This window comes from Protomyctophum bolini (genome assembly GCF_963924005.1).
Source record: "Protomyctophum bolini genome assembly, chromosome: 11".
Classification (NCBI taxonomy): Eukaryota; Metazoa; Chordata; class Actinopteri; order Myctophiformes; family Myctophidae; genus Protomyctophum; species Protomyctophum bolini.
Genome location: NC_137872.1, coordinates 40427112 through 40444643, shown reverse-complemented (window position 1 = coordinate 40444643; position 17532 = coordinate 40427112). Strand labels below are relative to the sequence as shown.

The 17532-nt window shown below is 41.0% G+C and overlaps 2 protein-coding genes across 3 annotated transcripts; both read left to right on the top strand.

Moving 5' to 3' along the window:
- The first annotated feature begins 1236 nt into the window (after nucleotides 1–1236).
- Nucleotides 1237–12415, top strand: LOC308323204 (sterile alpha motif domain-containing protein 9-like). 2 transcript variants are annotated; one of them, XM_080774881.1, is made up of 6 exons: nucleotides 1237–1347; nucleotides 1762–1826; nucleotides 5411–5528; nucleotides 5710–5782; nucleotides 6507–6594; nucleotides 7129–12415. In XM_080774881.1, exons 2-6 carry the CDS (start codon nucleotides 1823–1825, stop codon nucleotides 11757–11759), a joined length of 4914 nt encoding a protein of 1637 aa, XP_080631007.1. In that variant the 5' UTR covers nucleotides 1237–1347; nucleotides 1762–1822; the 3' UTR covers nucleotides 11760–12415. The 2 variants fall into 2 exon arrangements, with proteins under 2 accessions (XP_080631007.1, XP_080631008.1); XM_080774882.1 differs by lacking the exons at nucleotides 1237–1347; nucleotides 1762–1826; nucleotides 5411–5528 and having other exon boundaries at nucleotides 5713–5782; nucleotides 6509–6594.
- A 4323-nt stretch (nucleotides 12416–16738) lies between these two features.
- LOC308323495 (NADH dehydrogenase [ubiquinone] 1 beta subcomplex subunit 10-like) lies at nucleotides 16739–17254 on the top strand (the record flags this gene model as incomplete). The annotated part of the gene is made up of 1 exon (XM_080775223.1): nucleotides 16739–17254. The coding sequence occupies one exon, from the start codon at nucleotides 16739–16741 to the stop codon at nucleotides 17252–17254; it is 516 nt and encodes a 171-aa protein (XP_080631349.1).
- Nucleotides 17255–17532: the final 278 nt, after the last annotated feature.

Genomic DNA, 17532 nt, shown 5'->3' with positions numbered 1-17532 from the left:
TACAGTAGCCTACAGACAGTTTGGGTCTCTGAGATAAACAATAAAAAATATATATGGAGGACAGTGAGTGGGCAAATGCATAATTTTCATATTAAATTGGGGGTCCTTGAAATTAAAAAGCGATTTGTAATAATTATAAAGTTGACTTTATAGTGTGTGGGGGGGGGGGGGGGGACACCAAATAGGCAGTCTGCTTGACTCACTAATAATCAGTCACTACACAAATATAAATATAACCACCAAGTTAGGCTAGACTACAGATCAACTGGCTAATACTTTGTTATAATCACTCACATGTGGCCCTGAAACATGACTGCCTGCCTTGCTTTGGCAATGTAAATGTATGTTTTCTCAAGCCAATAAAGCCCTTTGAATTTGAATTTGACTGCCATGATGATTATCATGACAGTCATGACTTAACTGCACTCTGTTTTTGGCGCTCGCTACATTCACAACAAAAACGTATATATAAACATTCGGATTTCAAATATAAAGTACTCACAATTTGTCCCACGGGTGTTAGTTAGTTGCTGCACCAGCGATTAGCATTGCTGCCTCCCGCGTTGTTTAATAAAAAGCATTTTTATCCGAGCGCCCTGGCTACTTTTTTCAAACGGGGTTCCTTTGGGAAATTTACGGTTGCACACCGGGCGCGCACTCGCCTATTAGTCTGTATTGGCAAGGCGGTCAGCGTACCTATATCGAACACACCGAGTGCCACCCTCCTCCCGACCGATAGGGGCGCGTAGTTGAAAGCCAATGGCAAAATAACAGCTCGAATAAAAATGCTTTTTATTAAACAACGCGGGATGCAGCAATTCTAATCGCTGGTGCAGCAACTAACTAACACCCGTGGGACAAATTGTGAGTACTTTATATTTGAAATCCGAATGTTTATACGAGGCATGAACCATGACTAGATAACATGTGAAACAAGCAGCGGTGTTTTTCCTTTTTTGTCGATTGGTCCCAGATTGACTTGTTAAACTGCTTCCCAACATTGGTCACAGATGGAGGGATGGGGCTAGTTTGGCCAGGGGTTGGGACTGGGAGGAGCCCATAGCCTCAAACTATCCCTTTTCTCAGTGTTCTGCCTATGAGTGACATGACATGAGGTTTCCCTTTCCTCGTAAAACGAAACTTTCTCGAGTCGTTTTATACATGAACGTTACGCACCCGGATGCATTGAACACATTTCTTTCCAGCCCGCAGTGTCGCAGTTGGTATTCTGATAAGGACTGCCTGTGTATACACTCGAGTCGCCGCCGACGCATCTTTCTCCTTAATTATACAAGTTACAATTACAACAACAGTGTAAAGTGTAGGCAGCTATACTTGCACATCATGGTAAGTAGGATTAATTACGTATGCCTATCGATATTTTGGTTTACTGAAACTTTTTATGTTTTGTTATTGCATTGTCACAACTCACAACAACTTAACATTTAGCGCGACTAATAAGCGAGGAAGAGAGTGGGCTGCTGCAGGGCACCTGTTCAAATATTGCTGTTGATGTATATTCTGTCTGTCAGACTCAGGTCTATAATGTCTATCTATGCCGCCTCCCCTGGTCTGTTGCTATATTCACGATAAACTATTGTTGCATTACAACACTTTTCGTTTGGTATTAAGAAAAGAAAACGCCCCATCTTGTCTGACAGCGGCACTCTCTTTCTTTGTAGCTCTCTTTTTTTTCTCTCTCTCTCTCTCTCTCTCTCTCTCCAACTCTGTTGAATTAAATGTAACATTCTCTTTTATTAGATTCATCTTCATGATCAATCTGTTCCTGTGGTGAAGTTGTAGCCAAGCATTGGAAGTTATAATGGGTAAGTAGGCTACATTAATGATTTATTATGATGACCCCTTGCAATTTGGATGATATGTTACTGATTGAGTGGCAAACTGGCAACCATGGAACAAATACTATAGGCTAGGTTGCAGAAAATATAGCCTGTTTACTTTTCTCATAGCATGTGTAAAGGAAGAACAAACACAGCTTGTAAGATCAATTTTGAAAAAGTATAAATGTTAGAAACAGAATATAGGGGTAATAGTCTCCTCCGGAAGTAGGTCTATACATTGTTTTCCCATGCTCTTTTCTTTTTTTCCATAGTTTATCCAGAGTTGGAAATTACTGAAATTAAATTCTGTACTTTTCCATACTCTCCATGGTTGTGTAGGTACCATGAATAAAATTATAGGGCTGTCAAATGATTTCATTTTTTAATAAGATTAATCACAGCTTAAAAATGAATTAATCATGATTAATCACCATTCGAACTATGTCAAAAATATGCTATGTTTTCCTGTATATTGTTGTGGAAATGGAAAGATAAATGACAGAAAGCGGATATACATTTGTTAACATACCTGTAGTATTCTGTTTATTTAACAAATCAACAAATAATTATTAATTATGAATTAATATTATTATTCTTATTAACACAGAGAGCAACATAACTTGAACTGTTTGCATAAGGATTTGGAACAGTATACTCAATCAACTGTCTCTGAATCTAGCCTACACTAGGCACTGTGGTTCATCCATACAACATTTTCAGTTTACAGAACTTAAATAATAAACTATATGCTCTCAGGCAGACAAAAAAGAGGAGCTCCATTACTTTGACGCAGAGCATCGATATATATGCACTCGAGGGTTTTTAAATGGCGTGGCATGGAGAGAGAGAGAGAGAGAGAGCTCTCACACCTGCCAAATACTGCCAGGGCCATTTGGCATATAAAAAACCCATTGCATTAATGTTATCATGGCCTTGGCTGCATATCAGTGATGTGTGTGTGGGGCGGTATATGGGCCTTTGACCCATGGGTTGGTAACTTGGTACAGGAGTAGTGCAGGAGAAATGGTCAAAGGAGTCTTAAGAGTTGGCAGGTATATGCTCGCAGCCCGCAGGGGCAAAACTAGACATGTGATGTGCGTAGGAATGGATGTCACCTTAGTTAGGACCTAAGGGACCTAACGTCCTATAGGTGACCTGGACGGTCGGGAACCCCTTTTGGTGTTTTAAGCATTATCTTATACAAGCTCATCTGAGCTTGTAGATCTGCTATTTTTGAAAAAAACATGAAAATGTCCTTGACATGAAAAAGGTTGAGCACCACTGACATAATAGTAACATACAGTGTAGGTTTTTCAGAAAACTGTATTTAGAATACTTTTTTTTTTATAGAATCGGCTTCAGGTCTAAATGGGTTAAAGGGATAAGTTCAGATTTTTTTTACTTAAGCTGTATGAAATACTTGCCATTAATTTAGTTGTTGCAACTGTATTCATTGATTGCCCGAGTCCCGTGGTGGGAGTTCTGCTCTGGTTTTGGTCAATATTAAGCAGTTCCTGTCATTTGGTGGGGGCCATGCAGTAAAAGTAAATGAATTCATAAAACTAACGTAATTTGTATTGTTGTTGACCTACCCCTCTATCACATGGAAGTTTGGAACTATTTTTTGGGCCTAGTGATATGGACACAAAAAACATAGTTCCGTGTGATAGTAGGATAAAAAATTAACAAAAGTTGCATTCATATTTTAGAAATAGGTCAACAATACAAATGACGTTAGTTTTGTGGATTAATTTACTTTTAAGATGCGTGCCCCCCACAAAATGACCGGAACTACTTGATATTTCACCAAAACCAGAGCAGAACTCCCACCGCGAGACTCGGGCAATCAATTAATACAGTTCTAATCACTATATTAATGGCAAGCATTTTATACAGCTTAAGTAAAACAAATCTGAACTATCCCTTTAAGGTGATACATCCCCCATAAGCAGTAGTTAAAGTAGATCAAATTGTTTTGCAGTTTTATGATCTGGAACCGACTTGGAAACCCTTCTCCTTCCGTATGTCCCTCTGAGAAAACTCTGAGATTACTCAGATCACAACAGCGCCATCTAGCGGAAGTGGAAAATCAAATGTCTGAGCATTGTTATGCCGCACTGTGCATACCAAAGACTTGGAGCAGGCTCATGTTCCCATACGTTAATTGAAGAATCTAATTGAACAGTCGTGCATGCTCACATGGAAGTCCTCAACAGTTAGTAGGCCTCTCACAATTATTACATAATCGCCTAATTGCAATTAGTTGAGATAATCACAACAATTTTTTGCATTATCGTCAATCATTTCCATGTTGAAAAATGTTCATACATTTTTCAAAAATAACAGAAATAGATGTGGATCAACTATTTCCACAATTTCTTTATTTTTTTGCAAAAACATTATAATAATAACATTATTTTATAAATATCTTATATTGTCATATCTTCTCTGTGCAATTTTGACAAATTGTAACATTCAAATGTTGAATGCAAAAAACACAAATCGTTAATCGCAATTAATTGTGTGACAATTAAACCTCAACTTATTTTGTAATCAAGACAGCTCTAACAGTTAAGGTCGTTGCACACTGGACGTGTTTTGCGGAAAACCGATGGAAAAACGCAGCTGAAAATCCGAAAAACGCAGCAGTGTGCAGAGACTATCCATCTTCAACCGCTTATCCCTAGTCGGGTCGTGGGGGCAACAGCTCTACCAGAGAGCTCCAGACTTCCCTCTCCAGAGCAACATTAGTGACTTCCTCCTGGGGGATCCCGAGACGTCCCAAGGCCAGTGAATCGATGTAATACCTCCATCTGCGCCTAGGTCTGAGGCATCCTAACCAGATGCCCGGACCACCTAAGCTGGCTCCTTTCCAGGTGAAGGTGAAGACTCTGAGTCTCTCCCGTGTGACTGAACTTCTCACCCTATCTCTAAGGGAGATGCTAGCCACCCGTCGGAGACAACTCATTCCGGCCGCTTGTATTCGCGACCTTATTCTTTCGGTCATGAAAGAAAGTATGTGTCATACTTCATGACCATAGGTGAGAGTAGGAACGAAGATTGCTCGGTAGACAGAGAGCGTTGCATTCTGGCTCAACTCTTTTCGCCACAACAGTGCGGTACAGCGACTGCAATACCGCCCCTGCTGCTCCGATTCTCCGGCTGATCTCCTTCTCCGTCCTCCCCTCACTCGTGAACAAGACCCTGAGATACTTGAACTTGAACTTCACCTGGGGTAATGCCTCATTCCCTACCTGGACTGCACAATCCACCGGTTTCCTGCTGAGAACCATAGCCTCAGATTTGGAGACGCTGATCCTTATCCCAGCCGTGTGCAGGGACCTAAATTAGTATCAACTACATAATATCCAACATTAGTATTATATATTTTTTGTTATTTTACAGTAACGTTATCTTCACAATATTATATGTTACTAAGACAAGTTCTGTTTTGATAAATACTGAGCTACAAATGGATACTTTTGAGGGTTACATGTACACCCATGGTTTTACAGGGTACTAACAGTCACTGACTAGCATGACTGTGTTACATTTCTGTGCTGCAACAGATCCGGGAGAGAAGGGGATGAACCCTCTGGAGGGAGAGGAGGAGGGGCCAGAGGGACAGACCCAGAAGGCTGAGTCCAACACGGCGTCCTCTCAAAGACCTGTCACTTTCAGCCACAGGTAATCACTACAGTTTTATAAAAAATAATATTAGTAATAATAACAAAATGGGTCATACACAAAAAGCCAAAGCTTGTTTCCATTGTGGTCCATTAATCGCTGCATTAATCGACTATAAATGTGCCATCCTTTCCTCCGCTTATCCCCCCCCCCCTCCCCCTCCCATCACCACCCTTCACAGTATTGGACCAATTAGCTCACCACCACTTGGGGTGTCAAAGTCTCTACCTCGGGAATCGAGATCTGTGGCAGAGGTAAGGTTACTTTGATTTGCCTCTATCTGACTTCAGTAAACCAGGCATTTAGTTTTGCTAGCTCACCACCATGCAGTGATGGACAACATTCAGTGGATCTTAGCTGGTGACAGGTTTTTCCCGCTAGACACTTTTTGGGCCTGGCCACCTTGACCGACAGGATTATATTTGGATAAATGGCCATAGCCATATTATAAGTAATGTCACAAGAATATAGGCTACTGATAATTACACAATTTACACCGTGTTACACTACTACAATCTGTTCCTGTTTTATAGTTTACTAAATAATATACTACTCTATCATGCAGAGATGTCATTCAATGAAGTGGGCATGAGTAAACTATTTGTGTGACTCTGTCGCATCATTTAAACCCCGGGCCGGTTCTGTTTATCATAACACCAAGTGAACGTAGCAGACTCTGAGCTCTGTTCCTATGTTGATTAGAAGGAGACGCAGACAGCTGTGTAAAGCTAGATTTGTGCTTTGTCGTATGGCAGTGTTGAGTATCAGAAATAGCAGACATAGAAGCTCACGCAATGTGGCGCCTTGCAACGTGTTGTGAGCTTGTAGGTCGGATATTCTCAACGCACAACACCAACGTACGACGGATAGGCATGAAAGCATACAGTATACATTCATTATAGTTAAGTGTGCGTGAGTGCATGCGTGCGTCCTAAAGACTCACAATTACAGTGTATCTGTGTTTCTGTTTGTGTTCAGAGTTTGCCTAGGGAGGACACCGGTACCCATTCTCCTAGAGAGGACACCGCTACCCATTCTCCGGAACAGGCGATGACACAGAACTCTGGTAAGTAACTTACCAGAGATCACACTGTTAGTGAATGTGTGCATCTGTGGGCAGATAACACACTGTTAAGGTAGTTCTCTACTGCATGACGCCGGGGGCGGTAAGTGTTGGAACGTGTCGAAAGCTTCCCAACCATCGCATAGCAGCGGGCTTGTTGTTGAGCCATAGGCTATTTTTCACCACCTTCCAACCGACTGATCAGGCGACTTCATTGCACTGCCAGTCTTTAGTAATCTGTAGTAGTCTGTTCGGTGGAGAATCACTCACTGCCACCAATCGCTCTGTATTTTCATTGGCATTGACCATTATATTATGGAGGTCGTAACGATGACCTTTTTTCACAATCATTATAATCGACTTATATGGGAAAATGCGAAAACTCACATTCAAGTATTTTTCTCTCGGAAAGTACAGTAACTTCCTGTATTGATTGATCATCTCAACTGATTGTCCCTTTCACCTCGCACATATTTTGTTCTGGTATCCTCTGGTAACAAACAACCAATGCTGTTCTTTTGTCTCTCTGCCTTACAGCTGGTGAACCCGAGCAGCCTGAGAACTGGACAGAATCTCAGGTAAGCTCCTGGCTAAGAACTGTCGGAGTCAAAGAACAGTACGTCAAGAAACTGCACGAGGAAGACGTTAATGGACCAGTTCTCCTCACACTGACAAAGGACTATTTAAGGGAAGAGATTGGTATGAAATCAGGGCCTGCCCTTTTGCTAATCAATAAGAGAGATGAACTTATTAAAGGCCCTGACACCACCCCAGGTCAGCAAAATAAATTAAGTGTCCGAAAAAGTGAAAAGGGAATTAAGAAAAACAAACAGAAATCCGGTCAATGTCTTCCAGGGGGAAATGAAGCTCACCCTGTAGATATTGTAGAGACAGATCAAGGTGTGCTAGGTGAAAAACAAACTGTCCAGGAACATTCTGTCTGTGTGTTGACCTCAAAGGAGGACTGCAAACCACGACCTTTTGACAAAGATGGCAGTGATTTTACGTATGTAAAACACAGGGTTTTGGAGCCTGAGTCTGGTGTTTTTGATCTGATTAATCCTTGTCATGAATACAAGTCCTTTGCTACAGCTGCTACATTGGACCGCGTAAGATTACAAGCTAAATTTGCCAAAGAGGTTCTCAAATTTGGTACTGGCTGTATGAATATGAGATCAAATGGCACAATTCACTTTGGTGTGATGGACAGCAGAGATGATGCAGGGTACACACACGGTGAGATCATTGGGGTCCCTGTGAAAGAAAAAGACATGTATGTAGATGCATTAGATCACATTGAGAGGAGCTTCACTCTCTCTGACAGTGAGCATGTACGCCAATGTATACGTCCACCTCGCTTCATTGAAGTGATTGATCGCACAAGTAGTGAGAAAAGCTATGTAATAGAGGTTGACATTGTACCATCCGTAAGTATTGTCAATGGCACAGTGTATTCAGTTTCCCTACCAAACTTCAAAGAGGAGGCCAACAAAGTCCAATTTGAGAAAGGTACAATTTACCGGAGAGTGGGCTCAAAATCTGAGACAGTGATTGACAAAGACCAAAGTGACTTCTACCACAGAGTCAGAGCTAGGGATGCTCAAAGGAAGGAAGCAGAGCATGGTCAGTCTTTTCGTACACCGGACATCTGCCAAGATCTAGGCAGAAAACTCACAATGCTTTTGACCAGTGGCAAGAAATTCATTGAAAAAGAGAAATGGTACATACTTGTCACAAACCGATTCAAACCAGAAGATCTTTCCTACATTGAATGGCTATTGAACATGAACATATTCTGTGTGTTCGACTTTGACCCAGACTCAAATAAGTCAGGCCTATGCAGTAGTTTCCTTCAGCATCATGTTGCAAATTTGCATTTTATGCAGAACTACAAAATCCCAAATGGTATGACAATTGGTGAATTTGAAAGCCACTTGCATCTGTTTGAGCAGACAAGCTGGATCTTTTGCAATGGGCGCACTGACTACAAAGGAAACGAAAGCCCCTGTGATGAAATGACTTGGATCAAAACAAAAATGACTCTCCTGAGAGAATCAGTGTCCTTGATCTGTAAACAGATCTTGCCGAAAGGCACATTCCTGGTGCTTTTCCTTCTAACGTCACAAGTTGAGAAACCACTCTTGCACACCTTTTATGAGTTTTTCACTGATATGGAAGGCCATGATGACATCATTTGCATATCCGAGTCTGAGGAAAACTTTCAGAAGTGGCAAAGCTTCGCTGAAGGTTCATGTGGAACAGAAGCTGTCAACCATTCCAGTGTTGTAGGGATGAAAATGAGCCACATTGATGGAACAATGCAGCAAATCCAACCAATAACATCACAATCCACCAAGCACTTGCCCACGGTTGTAAAAGGGCAATGTGTTCTTGAAACACGCGAAGAGGAAAGGATGTATTCTCTTGAAATTCTGAGTATCAATCACTGTGATGAGACGAGTGAAGAATTCATCAAAGCAGAGAAAGCCAACATAGAATGCCAGTTCTACCATGGGGGAAGAGTAGCGTGGTTGAATTTTTGGCTTGCTGAGCATCGATATGTTGGAGAGGTCATTGAAAGGGATGCTTATCGTGACACTTCTAAACTTCTCAGTGGTACCTTGAAACAAAATACTGATCAGAATGCTGTGAGCATCTTCAACATCTTCCATCATCCAGGTAGTGGTGGCAGCACTGTGGCGAGGCAACTGCTGTGGAACAACCGGAAAGATCTAAGATGTGCTGTGGTGAAGCCATCATACCCTGCTTCTGTTGTCACACAACATGCAGTTCAGCTAAGAGAGTATGAGGAGGACTTTCAGAAATGTCTTCCTGTGCTCCTTCTCATTGAAGATTCTGACAAAGAATATCTTGATGATCTGAGGAATGAACTAGAGGTTGCCATTCGTACCAAACAAGTCCACCAAGGAACACTTTGTTTCATTTTGTTGAGCTGCAGACGATCCCATGATCCAGAGAAGAAATGCAAAGAATCTCCATTACAGAATGTTTCTGTGACACACAAACTCTCTTCTAAGGAGAAGAGGAAGTTTGCTGGAAAACGAGAGATTCTTGGGGAAAAGTATCAGCCAGAATTCATCTTAACATTTGTTTTGATGAGTGAAGAATTCAGCACGGAGTATGTGGAACAATTTGTGACACATTTGCTCCAAGGCATTGATCTTGAATCTGTTGTCACTCGCCTCATTCTCTATGTGGCATTGCTTAATACATATGTCCAAAACTCTTTCATTTCTCAGTCCCATTGTGAAGCGCTGCTCGCACTAACCTTTCACATGGATAGGTTTCGCCGACATACATTTGAGGAATCTCTCGGTAAACATGCTAAACTTGTCTTCATACACCTGCGAGATGATAAGACTTACATTGAATCTGTCAGAATCATCCATCCCAAGGTTGCCAAAGAAATCCTCCAACAGCTTCTTGGAGACCAAAAGAGCCAAAGTAGTTTGGCAATGGATCTTCTCCATGAGAATGTGCTTTTTGAGCACAGGTTCGGAAAGGAAGAGTTTTTGGGGGTTTTGAGAGCACTGTTCTTAAAGCGTTGCAGAATCAGCAAAGGGGATGAAACGGACAGTTTGTTCTCTCCTCTTATAGAGCATGTGCGTAAGAATGAACACCCTGAAAAGGCAATCGCATTGCTCACGGAAGCATACCAAACTTTTCAAAAAGATGCATTTTTTGCACAGCAACTTGCTCGCCTTCATTATACCCACGAAAAGTTTGAAGAGGCTAAATGCTGGGCAGAGAAGGCAGCCAAACAGATGCCCAACAACTCGTACATACTAGACACAAAAGGCCAGGTGTATAGGAAATGGTTCAATGCCAAGTGTAAAGCCATTGAAAAGGTACCCAAGACGGCAGAAAATACAGCAGATGCTGTGGACACTGCACTGAAAGCCCTGGAGTGCTTTAGAGAATGTGAGAAAGTAGCTAATAAAGATACAGGAACCACAAACAGTTCAGGATATTTTTCTGAGGTTGAGGTTGGATGCAGCTTGCTGAAATTGATGTCTTCATTGGAAGTGTTTTCAAACACAAACAATGGTCATTCTGTATATATGAAGTACTTGGTTACAGAATACATCCCTGAGGAAGTTAGAGAGCCCTGGGAGCGCTTTCACGATAGCTTGAAAATTCTTCATAAGACAATGCAAGAAGCCTTGGAATGGATCTCAGAGGAACTCAGCTACTTCCAGAAAGACATCAGTGCAGATGAAGAGGACACTGTAAGTACAGAAATTAAGATAAACAATCCTTTGGCATGGTTGGGGAAGAGATCTTCAGATTATGGAAAGTACTTCTCACATAGCGTTGCTATGAAGCAATGTCAGTCAGACCCAGCCTGTCTGACTCCTTTCATGAAACGCATGCTTATTTATCACCTTGGAGGAGGCAATATAACATCCATCCTGTCAAAACTGACAGAACTGAAAGAATGTGATGCAGTGATAGTACTTGAGAAAGTCCTTTCCTTTTACCCAAGGAACCCATTGAAGGCCAACTTTGATCAAAAAGATCTTGTCAATTACATAGTAACCCATCTAGCTTTGCATTGCCTATCTCCTCAGTCTCAAAAGGTTGCTCCACTAAAAGATCTACAAGCACTCAGTCGGCAATTCCCGGCTGAGAAAAAGGGATGTTTTCCTAGTGCACTTTTCTTGCTCACCTTGCTGTTTTGGCCAGAGGATCATGACACAGATCATGTTAGGGAATCCAAATACGAAATTGTTCAAACGGCTGTTGAACACTTGAAAAGAGAATACTGGACAAAGATGAAGGACATTCCTCCACGAAAGAGAAGAATTTACACACATTTCTTTCTGACCAATGGTAGTGGATTGGACAAAATTGTCCATAAAACCAAGGTTGAAACGATTACTAAGATGCTCTCAGTCTCTGAAAAACGGATGAAATGGTACAGCGGTGAAGCATGGAAAATGCCAGAGATTGCTAACATGTTGAAATGTGTGTCTGGGTGGACAGAAGATGGAACCGTGTACCTTGAAGGTCCAAAGAAAAAGAAGTTCAGTATCCTCCCTCTTCATGTGCCTTCAGTGCCTTCTGGTAATGAAAACATTACATTCTACTTGGGATTTACGTTCAAAGGACCTGTTGCAGTGAACATTCAATTGAGCAAACAATGAAAGGCATAATTTAATCTTGCCTTCTACAAAGACTAGAACAATAGTTACATGTACGCGTCATACAGCAGACTGTTTCTATTCCTGTGCTTATGCTTAAATTCCTAAAGTCCTCTTGTCTGAACTGAGGTCGTAGTAGTCGGTAGGGGTCGTGGCTTCCTTTTGCTAAATCAACAGGCTAGATGACAACTTCATCTTGGTGAATGTGGTTTAACATTATTACCTAAACCAAGAACAGAACTCAACGTATACGCTGTTTACTTACAGTGCCCATTAGTCTCACATATCCATTTTCAAGTAGCAAATAAGGGATTATTATTTTATTTCTTCAACTAAAAGTAATCACTGAATGCCAATGCGCAAATGTTGTACAGATTCAGGCTATCATGATCAATATTTCAGATCATTGACACAAACTCTGAACAGCCATATATACAACAAATGCTTGTGAGATAGAAATGCTTATAATGCCCATAACATGCAAGAGTATACATGCAGGACCTTTCCACAGTGTACGTTAAATTCATTCATTCAAGACATGTTTTGGAAATGTGTCTCGTTTAGCTTGTTATAATAAGGAAAGTTCACCTTGACCTTAAACAGTGAACAGTGTTCCTCAACCAGCTCAATATACTGGACATTACATGAAATCAGACACAGAGACATGTTATTGCTGATACTTTGTCCAGAGTGAAATTTTCACAGATTTCACATGATTGTATTATAGTGTGAACATTCTATGGTGAGGTAACGTTAAAAACATGCTGTTTGATCCATTGCACTGATTTAGTGATTTTACTCTGGCCTATTTTTGGAAGAGAGCTGTCTCTTTCCATGGGTTTCAGGTCTGCCATGCTCTCTCTGCCTCCACCACCCACACCTGAATGTCATTTGCTTGTCTGCTGTACAGTATATAAACCCACAGAACCGGTCCTCCTTGCTAGGCCACAATGTTTGTTGCCATTGTTGAAACGTTGTTTACCATTACAGCATCCATAATATGTTTAGTTCATCGTGTCTGACTAGTTGGCACAAGTTATATTGGTCTCGGTAATGGCAAGGATTTCCTTTAAAGGGGTTCTCTGCCCTTTATTTGGCTTCCACTTTTTCTCCTGTTTTTGTTGTCAGGGAGCCTATTATTGCTTTTCTGTTTGATTCGGTAGACAAATTGAGTTTAAATGTTCTAGTTAGTGTGGGTTTTATTTTATTATTTTGTCCTTGGATACCCTGCTATCTCAATCGCTTCCATGTATGCAATTATAAATGTTTTTTTTTATCTGTTTCTGTAAATAAATGTTAATAAATCTTATTACATTTAAAGTGTTTCGGCAACTTTTTCTTGTAATGTTGCGTTTATCTTGGTGAATGTGGCTTAACTTTATTATGTAAACCAAACTACGAACAACCATATAACAAAAAAACGCTTATAATGCCCATAACATGCAAGCGTATAGACTGACACCACATTCAGAGCTTCAAGCTCTCGTTCACTGAAATGCAATTTGTGGCATTTCCAAAACAATATTGCGCAGAGTAGCGGTTATCAAATGTATTTGCAATGCCATATGTTGAAACATCTGTTGCCCATGGACAAGGCACGCTACCTCCGCAAGTTAGATATTATCGGCATAGATGTTTGTCCGTATGTGATTAAGGATTGGACCAGTTGCCTTGGCAGCCATAAAAAAATCTTACCACCGGATGTGACATTTGCGTTCCTGTCTAGCGTGGTGTCAGTCTATACATGCAGGACTTTCCCAGAGTGCACGTTAACTTCACCTTAAAGGGTAAGACCACTTTTTTTGAGGTTTGGGTTGTGTAGTTACTTTGCCATGATGCAACTCCAAATGTGGACAAGAAATAAAAAAATACTGCTCCAGTGATTAGAAATTGATAATTCAAAATATGCTCCTCATTGACTTACATTGTAGCTAAAACAGCTCTCAAAGTCACTCTTTTAGTACGTAAACAAACACAAACAAAGTTGATTCAGACAATATAGAGCATCACCAAAACTCATGTAGTTTTATTTTTTCATAAAAATGTTATATTCCTGTTGATTTTACTATTTGAAGATCTGGATCCGGATCCACGGATCCAGTCCGGGTTTTCTTCCCAATAAAATGGACAAATCAACAGGAATATAACATTTTTATGAAAAAATAAAACTACATGAGTTTTGGTGATGCTCTATATTGTCTGAATCAACATTGTTTGGGTTTGTTTACGTACTAAAAGAGTGACTTTGAGAGCTGTTTTAGCTACAATGTAAGTCAATGAGGAGCAATTTTAAATTATCAATTTCTAATCACTGGAGCAGTTATTTTTTATTTCTTGTCCACATTTGGAGTTGCATCATGGCAAAGTAACTACACAACCCAAACCTCAAAAAAAGTGGCCTTACCCTTTAAAGGACAACTTTAAGGTTCATGTTTTAGGTTATTAGAGAAAGTGAAAGATGAGTGTTAATTCTTTTCATTTGCTGATTTCTTTCGTTTTAGGGTATTTAGCCGTTTTTGACAGGGGGACGGGGGCATTCGATCATGGGGCTAAATATGTTTTATTATTTTTTGCAAAATATTATAGCGAAACATTTTATTATTTACTCTAGTCCTACTAGACCCCAATACATTATATTAGGCCACAAAAGATCATGGGATCTACTGAATGTGTCAAACTGACATATTGAGCCTATGACACACAGTTTGGCTTCCCCCCAGTAGGCTACCTTCAGATTCAGTAGATTCTGTGATCTTTTGGGGCCGGATGTAATTTCCTGGGGTCTAGTAGGACTATAGTAATTAATACAAAAATAAATTGCCATAATACTTTGTAAAAAAATACTAGCCCCATGTTCGAATGCCCCCTCCCCCCTGTCTAAAATGGCTAAAACGAAAGAAAGCAGCAAATGAAAAAAAATGAACACTTTCTAATAACAACCTAAAACATGAACCTTGGTTGAAAAAAAAAAAAAAAACTTGTCGTTTAAACAGTGAACCAATTGTTCGATCCTCACCTCAACCAGAGACTAAATGTTGTGGGCATTACATTAAATCGGACACAAGAAAGATGTAAATGTTATTGCTGATACTTAGTCCAATAGTGTAATTTTCTAGCCTGATTGTCAGACTCCAGTGAGCCTCCAGTGCGCTCAGTCGAGTGGGCGGGGTCTATGGGCTGGAAACCATGCAGGCTAGTCATTTTCATCAATTCCACATGCTTATGATAGTGTGAACATGCAAGTCAAGTATTGGTGCCTAATACTCATTTCAGATCATGATACGCTGATTTGTTAAAGAAAAGTAACACTTCAACTTAAGTGCAGTAAAATGAGCTAAAAACATGTTTCTTACATAATACAATGTCACAACCTAATTGTAATGAAAAGGTATAAACTTAAAACAGCACCTTGGCCCAAATGCTCAGTGTGAAAAACTATCAACCCACCCACCCCTAAATTGGAATAATGCCAGAAATGGGCAAGACTAAAAGAAATGCACTAAAGTTTCAAATTGTTACAAAATATGGTGGAATATATTTATTAAAATGACACAGTGTGTCACAGCAGGTGTCATTTGTACATCAATCTTTGAAGCGTTGTATGGAAACCTGTCCAGCTTGGGAATCTGAATCGGTGTACTTCACAAAAACATTATGGATGTTCCGTTTTGGCAGCAGACATGTGGATCAATTTCAGTTTATAGTATATATAAACTATATGTCATGTTTCAATTACTTGATTTGGGTCTGCTTATAGCGCATTAGCTGACGGTGGAGAGCCGCGGCGTGAAACAGAATGGCCAAGCACTGCGCATAAGTTGTGTGCTCTGCTCGCGCACAAGTAGGCCATGCATGGGCGACTTGTAGGCAAAGTGCCAGTTGGCAGCTCGACAGTGCATTTCTAGTTGTATCTGTGTATAGAGCATAGCAGTGGGCGTGATTTTGCTGGACCAACTGAAAATTCTCCAATTCATTTTTCCCATAGAGATGATCAATTATTTTAAGCCTAGTTGGTTGTGTCAACATTTGGTGTCTCTCTGGGACCTACCTTACAAAAATGCATTATGAATTATTATATTGAATTAACTCCCGAACTACATCATGACAAGTTGTGCTTAGAATGCTAAATAGGACAAAAAAATGCAGAACTAAAAGGCACAGGCAGTGCAGTGAAGATGCAAGAGGTTTATTTTCCACGAACCCACACAGGGAAATCACGAGAAACACTAGGAATGTCACAAGGAACTTCAATTTGGCTATGACTATGAGCTGGCTGACTCAACTAAGTGTGACATCATGGACTAATATTTGGGAATGGCTGACGTTGGGACTCCATATATGGGTATAGAGCGTCGCAGTCCTGCCCCCTTTCATGACGACGAGCGGCCCGGAGGAGAATTTCCCAATTAATTTTTCCTATAGACCTTTCAAAAAGTATTAATTTAAAGACCTGTAAGCCAAATCATGACAGTAAACAACAAAACAGGTGTGCCTAACCCTGCCCCGCTGCCCGTGTTTCTTTCTAATGATTTGTTCGGCCCAAATAATTGTGTTTATTGTCATGATTTGTCAGCAGCCGAGTTAGCTTTGTCCGAGAATTTATAGGTCTTTACTTTCTGAAACGTCTATGGGGAAAATGAATGGGGAATTCTCTTCCGGGCCGCTCGTCGGGGCGGGACTGCGACGCTCTATAGCCGACTCATTGTGACATCACCGGGATGACGCAAACATTAATTATATACTGATGGCAGTATAAAATGTACAGAAGAGAGCCCAGATTTAATCCAATCTCCTTTTCATGAGTCAAGACTCAACATTGCAAGACCCTTGAGTCCTGCACCTAATAATCAGTATTCCATCAGCACTACCCAGGATCCAGACACATTAATTGGCTTGAGATACTAGTTTCCTTGTCGAAGCGAACCACACAGCTTAGATATATCTCCGTCGTAAGTTCTGATGAAAACAAAACAGCAGCCCAAATGCCGTCGGATTTTGATGAGGACGCCTACCCGGAGCCTCCTCGCCAGACCCCGGTCGCGGAGAAACAGACAGGACTGCCAAACCCGGCCCTGATTGTGGCCAAACTCTTCTACTACTCTGTGGATCTGCCCGTCACCACGTTCAGAGGTGTCGTGGAGAAGATCCAGGCTGGCAACAAGTCCGTCTACTACCACCAGAAGTTCCGGCGTGTCCCTGAGCTGACCCAGTGCCAGGAGGGGGATTTCCTCTGCTCCTACGAGGCCGAGATGCAGTGGAGGAGAGACTACAAGGTGGACCAGGAGATCGTGAAGGTGGTCCAGGACCGTATGAGGGCCTGTCACCAGAGGGAGGGTCACAGTTATCAGCAGAACTGCGTGAAGGAGCTGCAGCTTTTCAGTGACGTCGCCATGGCCTACAATTCACGCTACGGCGACCTGGGAGCCTACGCCAGCGGAAGGAAATGTCTAATGAAGCAAAAAGAGAGAATGATGGCGGCTCAGGCTCAAAGGTCCTAGTTAAAGAACCCAATTTCATGTTCTGACAATCATTTGGGGGCCCATTATCCTCACAGCCCACCAAATAGTTTCTTATAGGCTACTATTTACTATACATGTGTAGTATATAATCAATGAATTGACACAAAACTTCTTATAGATTCGTTTTTTGAGGGTTGCGCTAGCACAAACTTTGTCCTACAAAAACATTAAATTCCCCTTGACGATGAATGGACAATTTTACATCATAGTGACTGAGCAAATAGACAGTGTCTATTTTACGTTATGATGATGTACGA

What these genes read in the sequence shown, in the direction of transcription:
- LOC308323204 (XM_080774881.1), top strand. An exon ending in CCTGTCACTTTCAGCCACAG is followed by an intron (nt 5,529 to 5,709) that starts GTAATCACTACA and finishes CACCCTTCACAG; the next exon opens with TATTGGACCAATTAGCTCAC. An exon ending in GGCGATGACACAGAACTCTG is followed by an intron (nt 6,595 to 7,128) that starts GTAAGTAACTTA and finishes TCTGCCTTACAG; the next exon opens with CTGGTGAACCCGAGCAGCCT.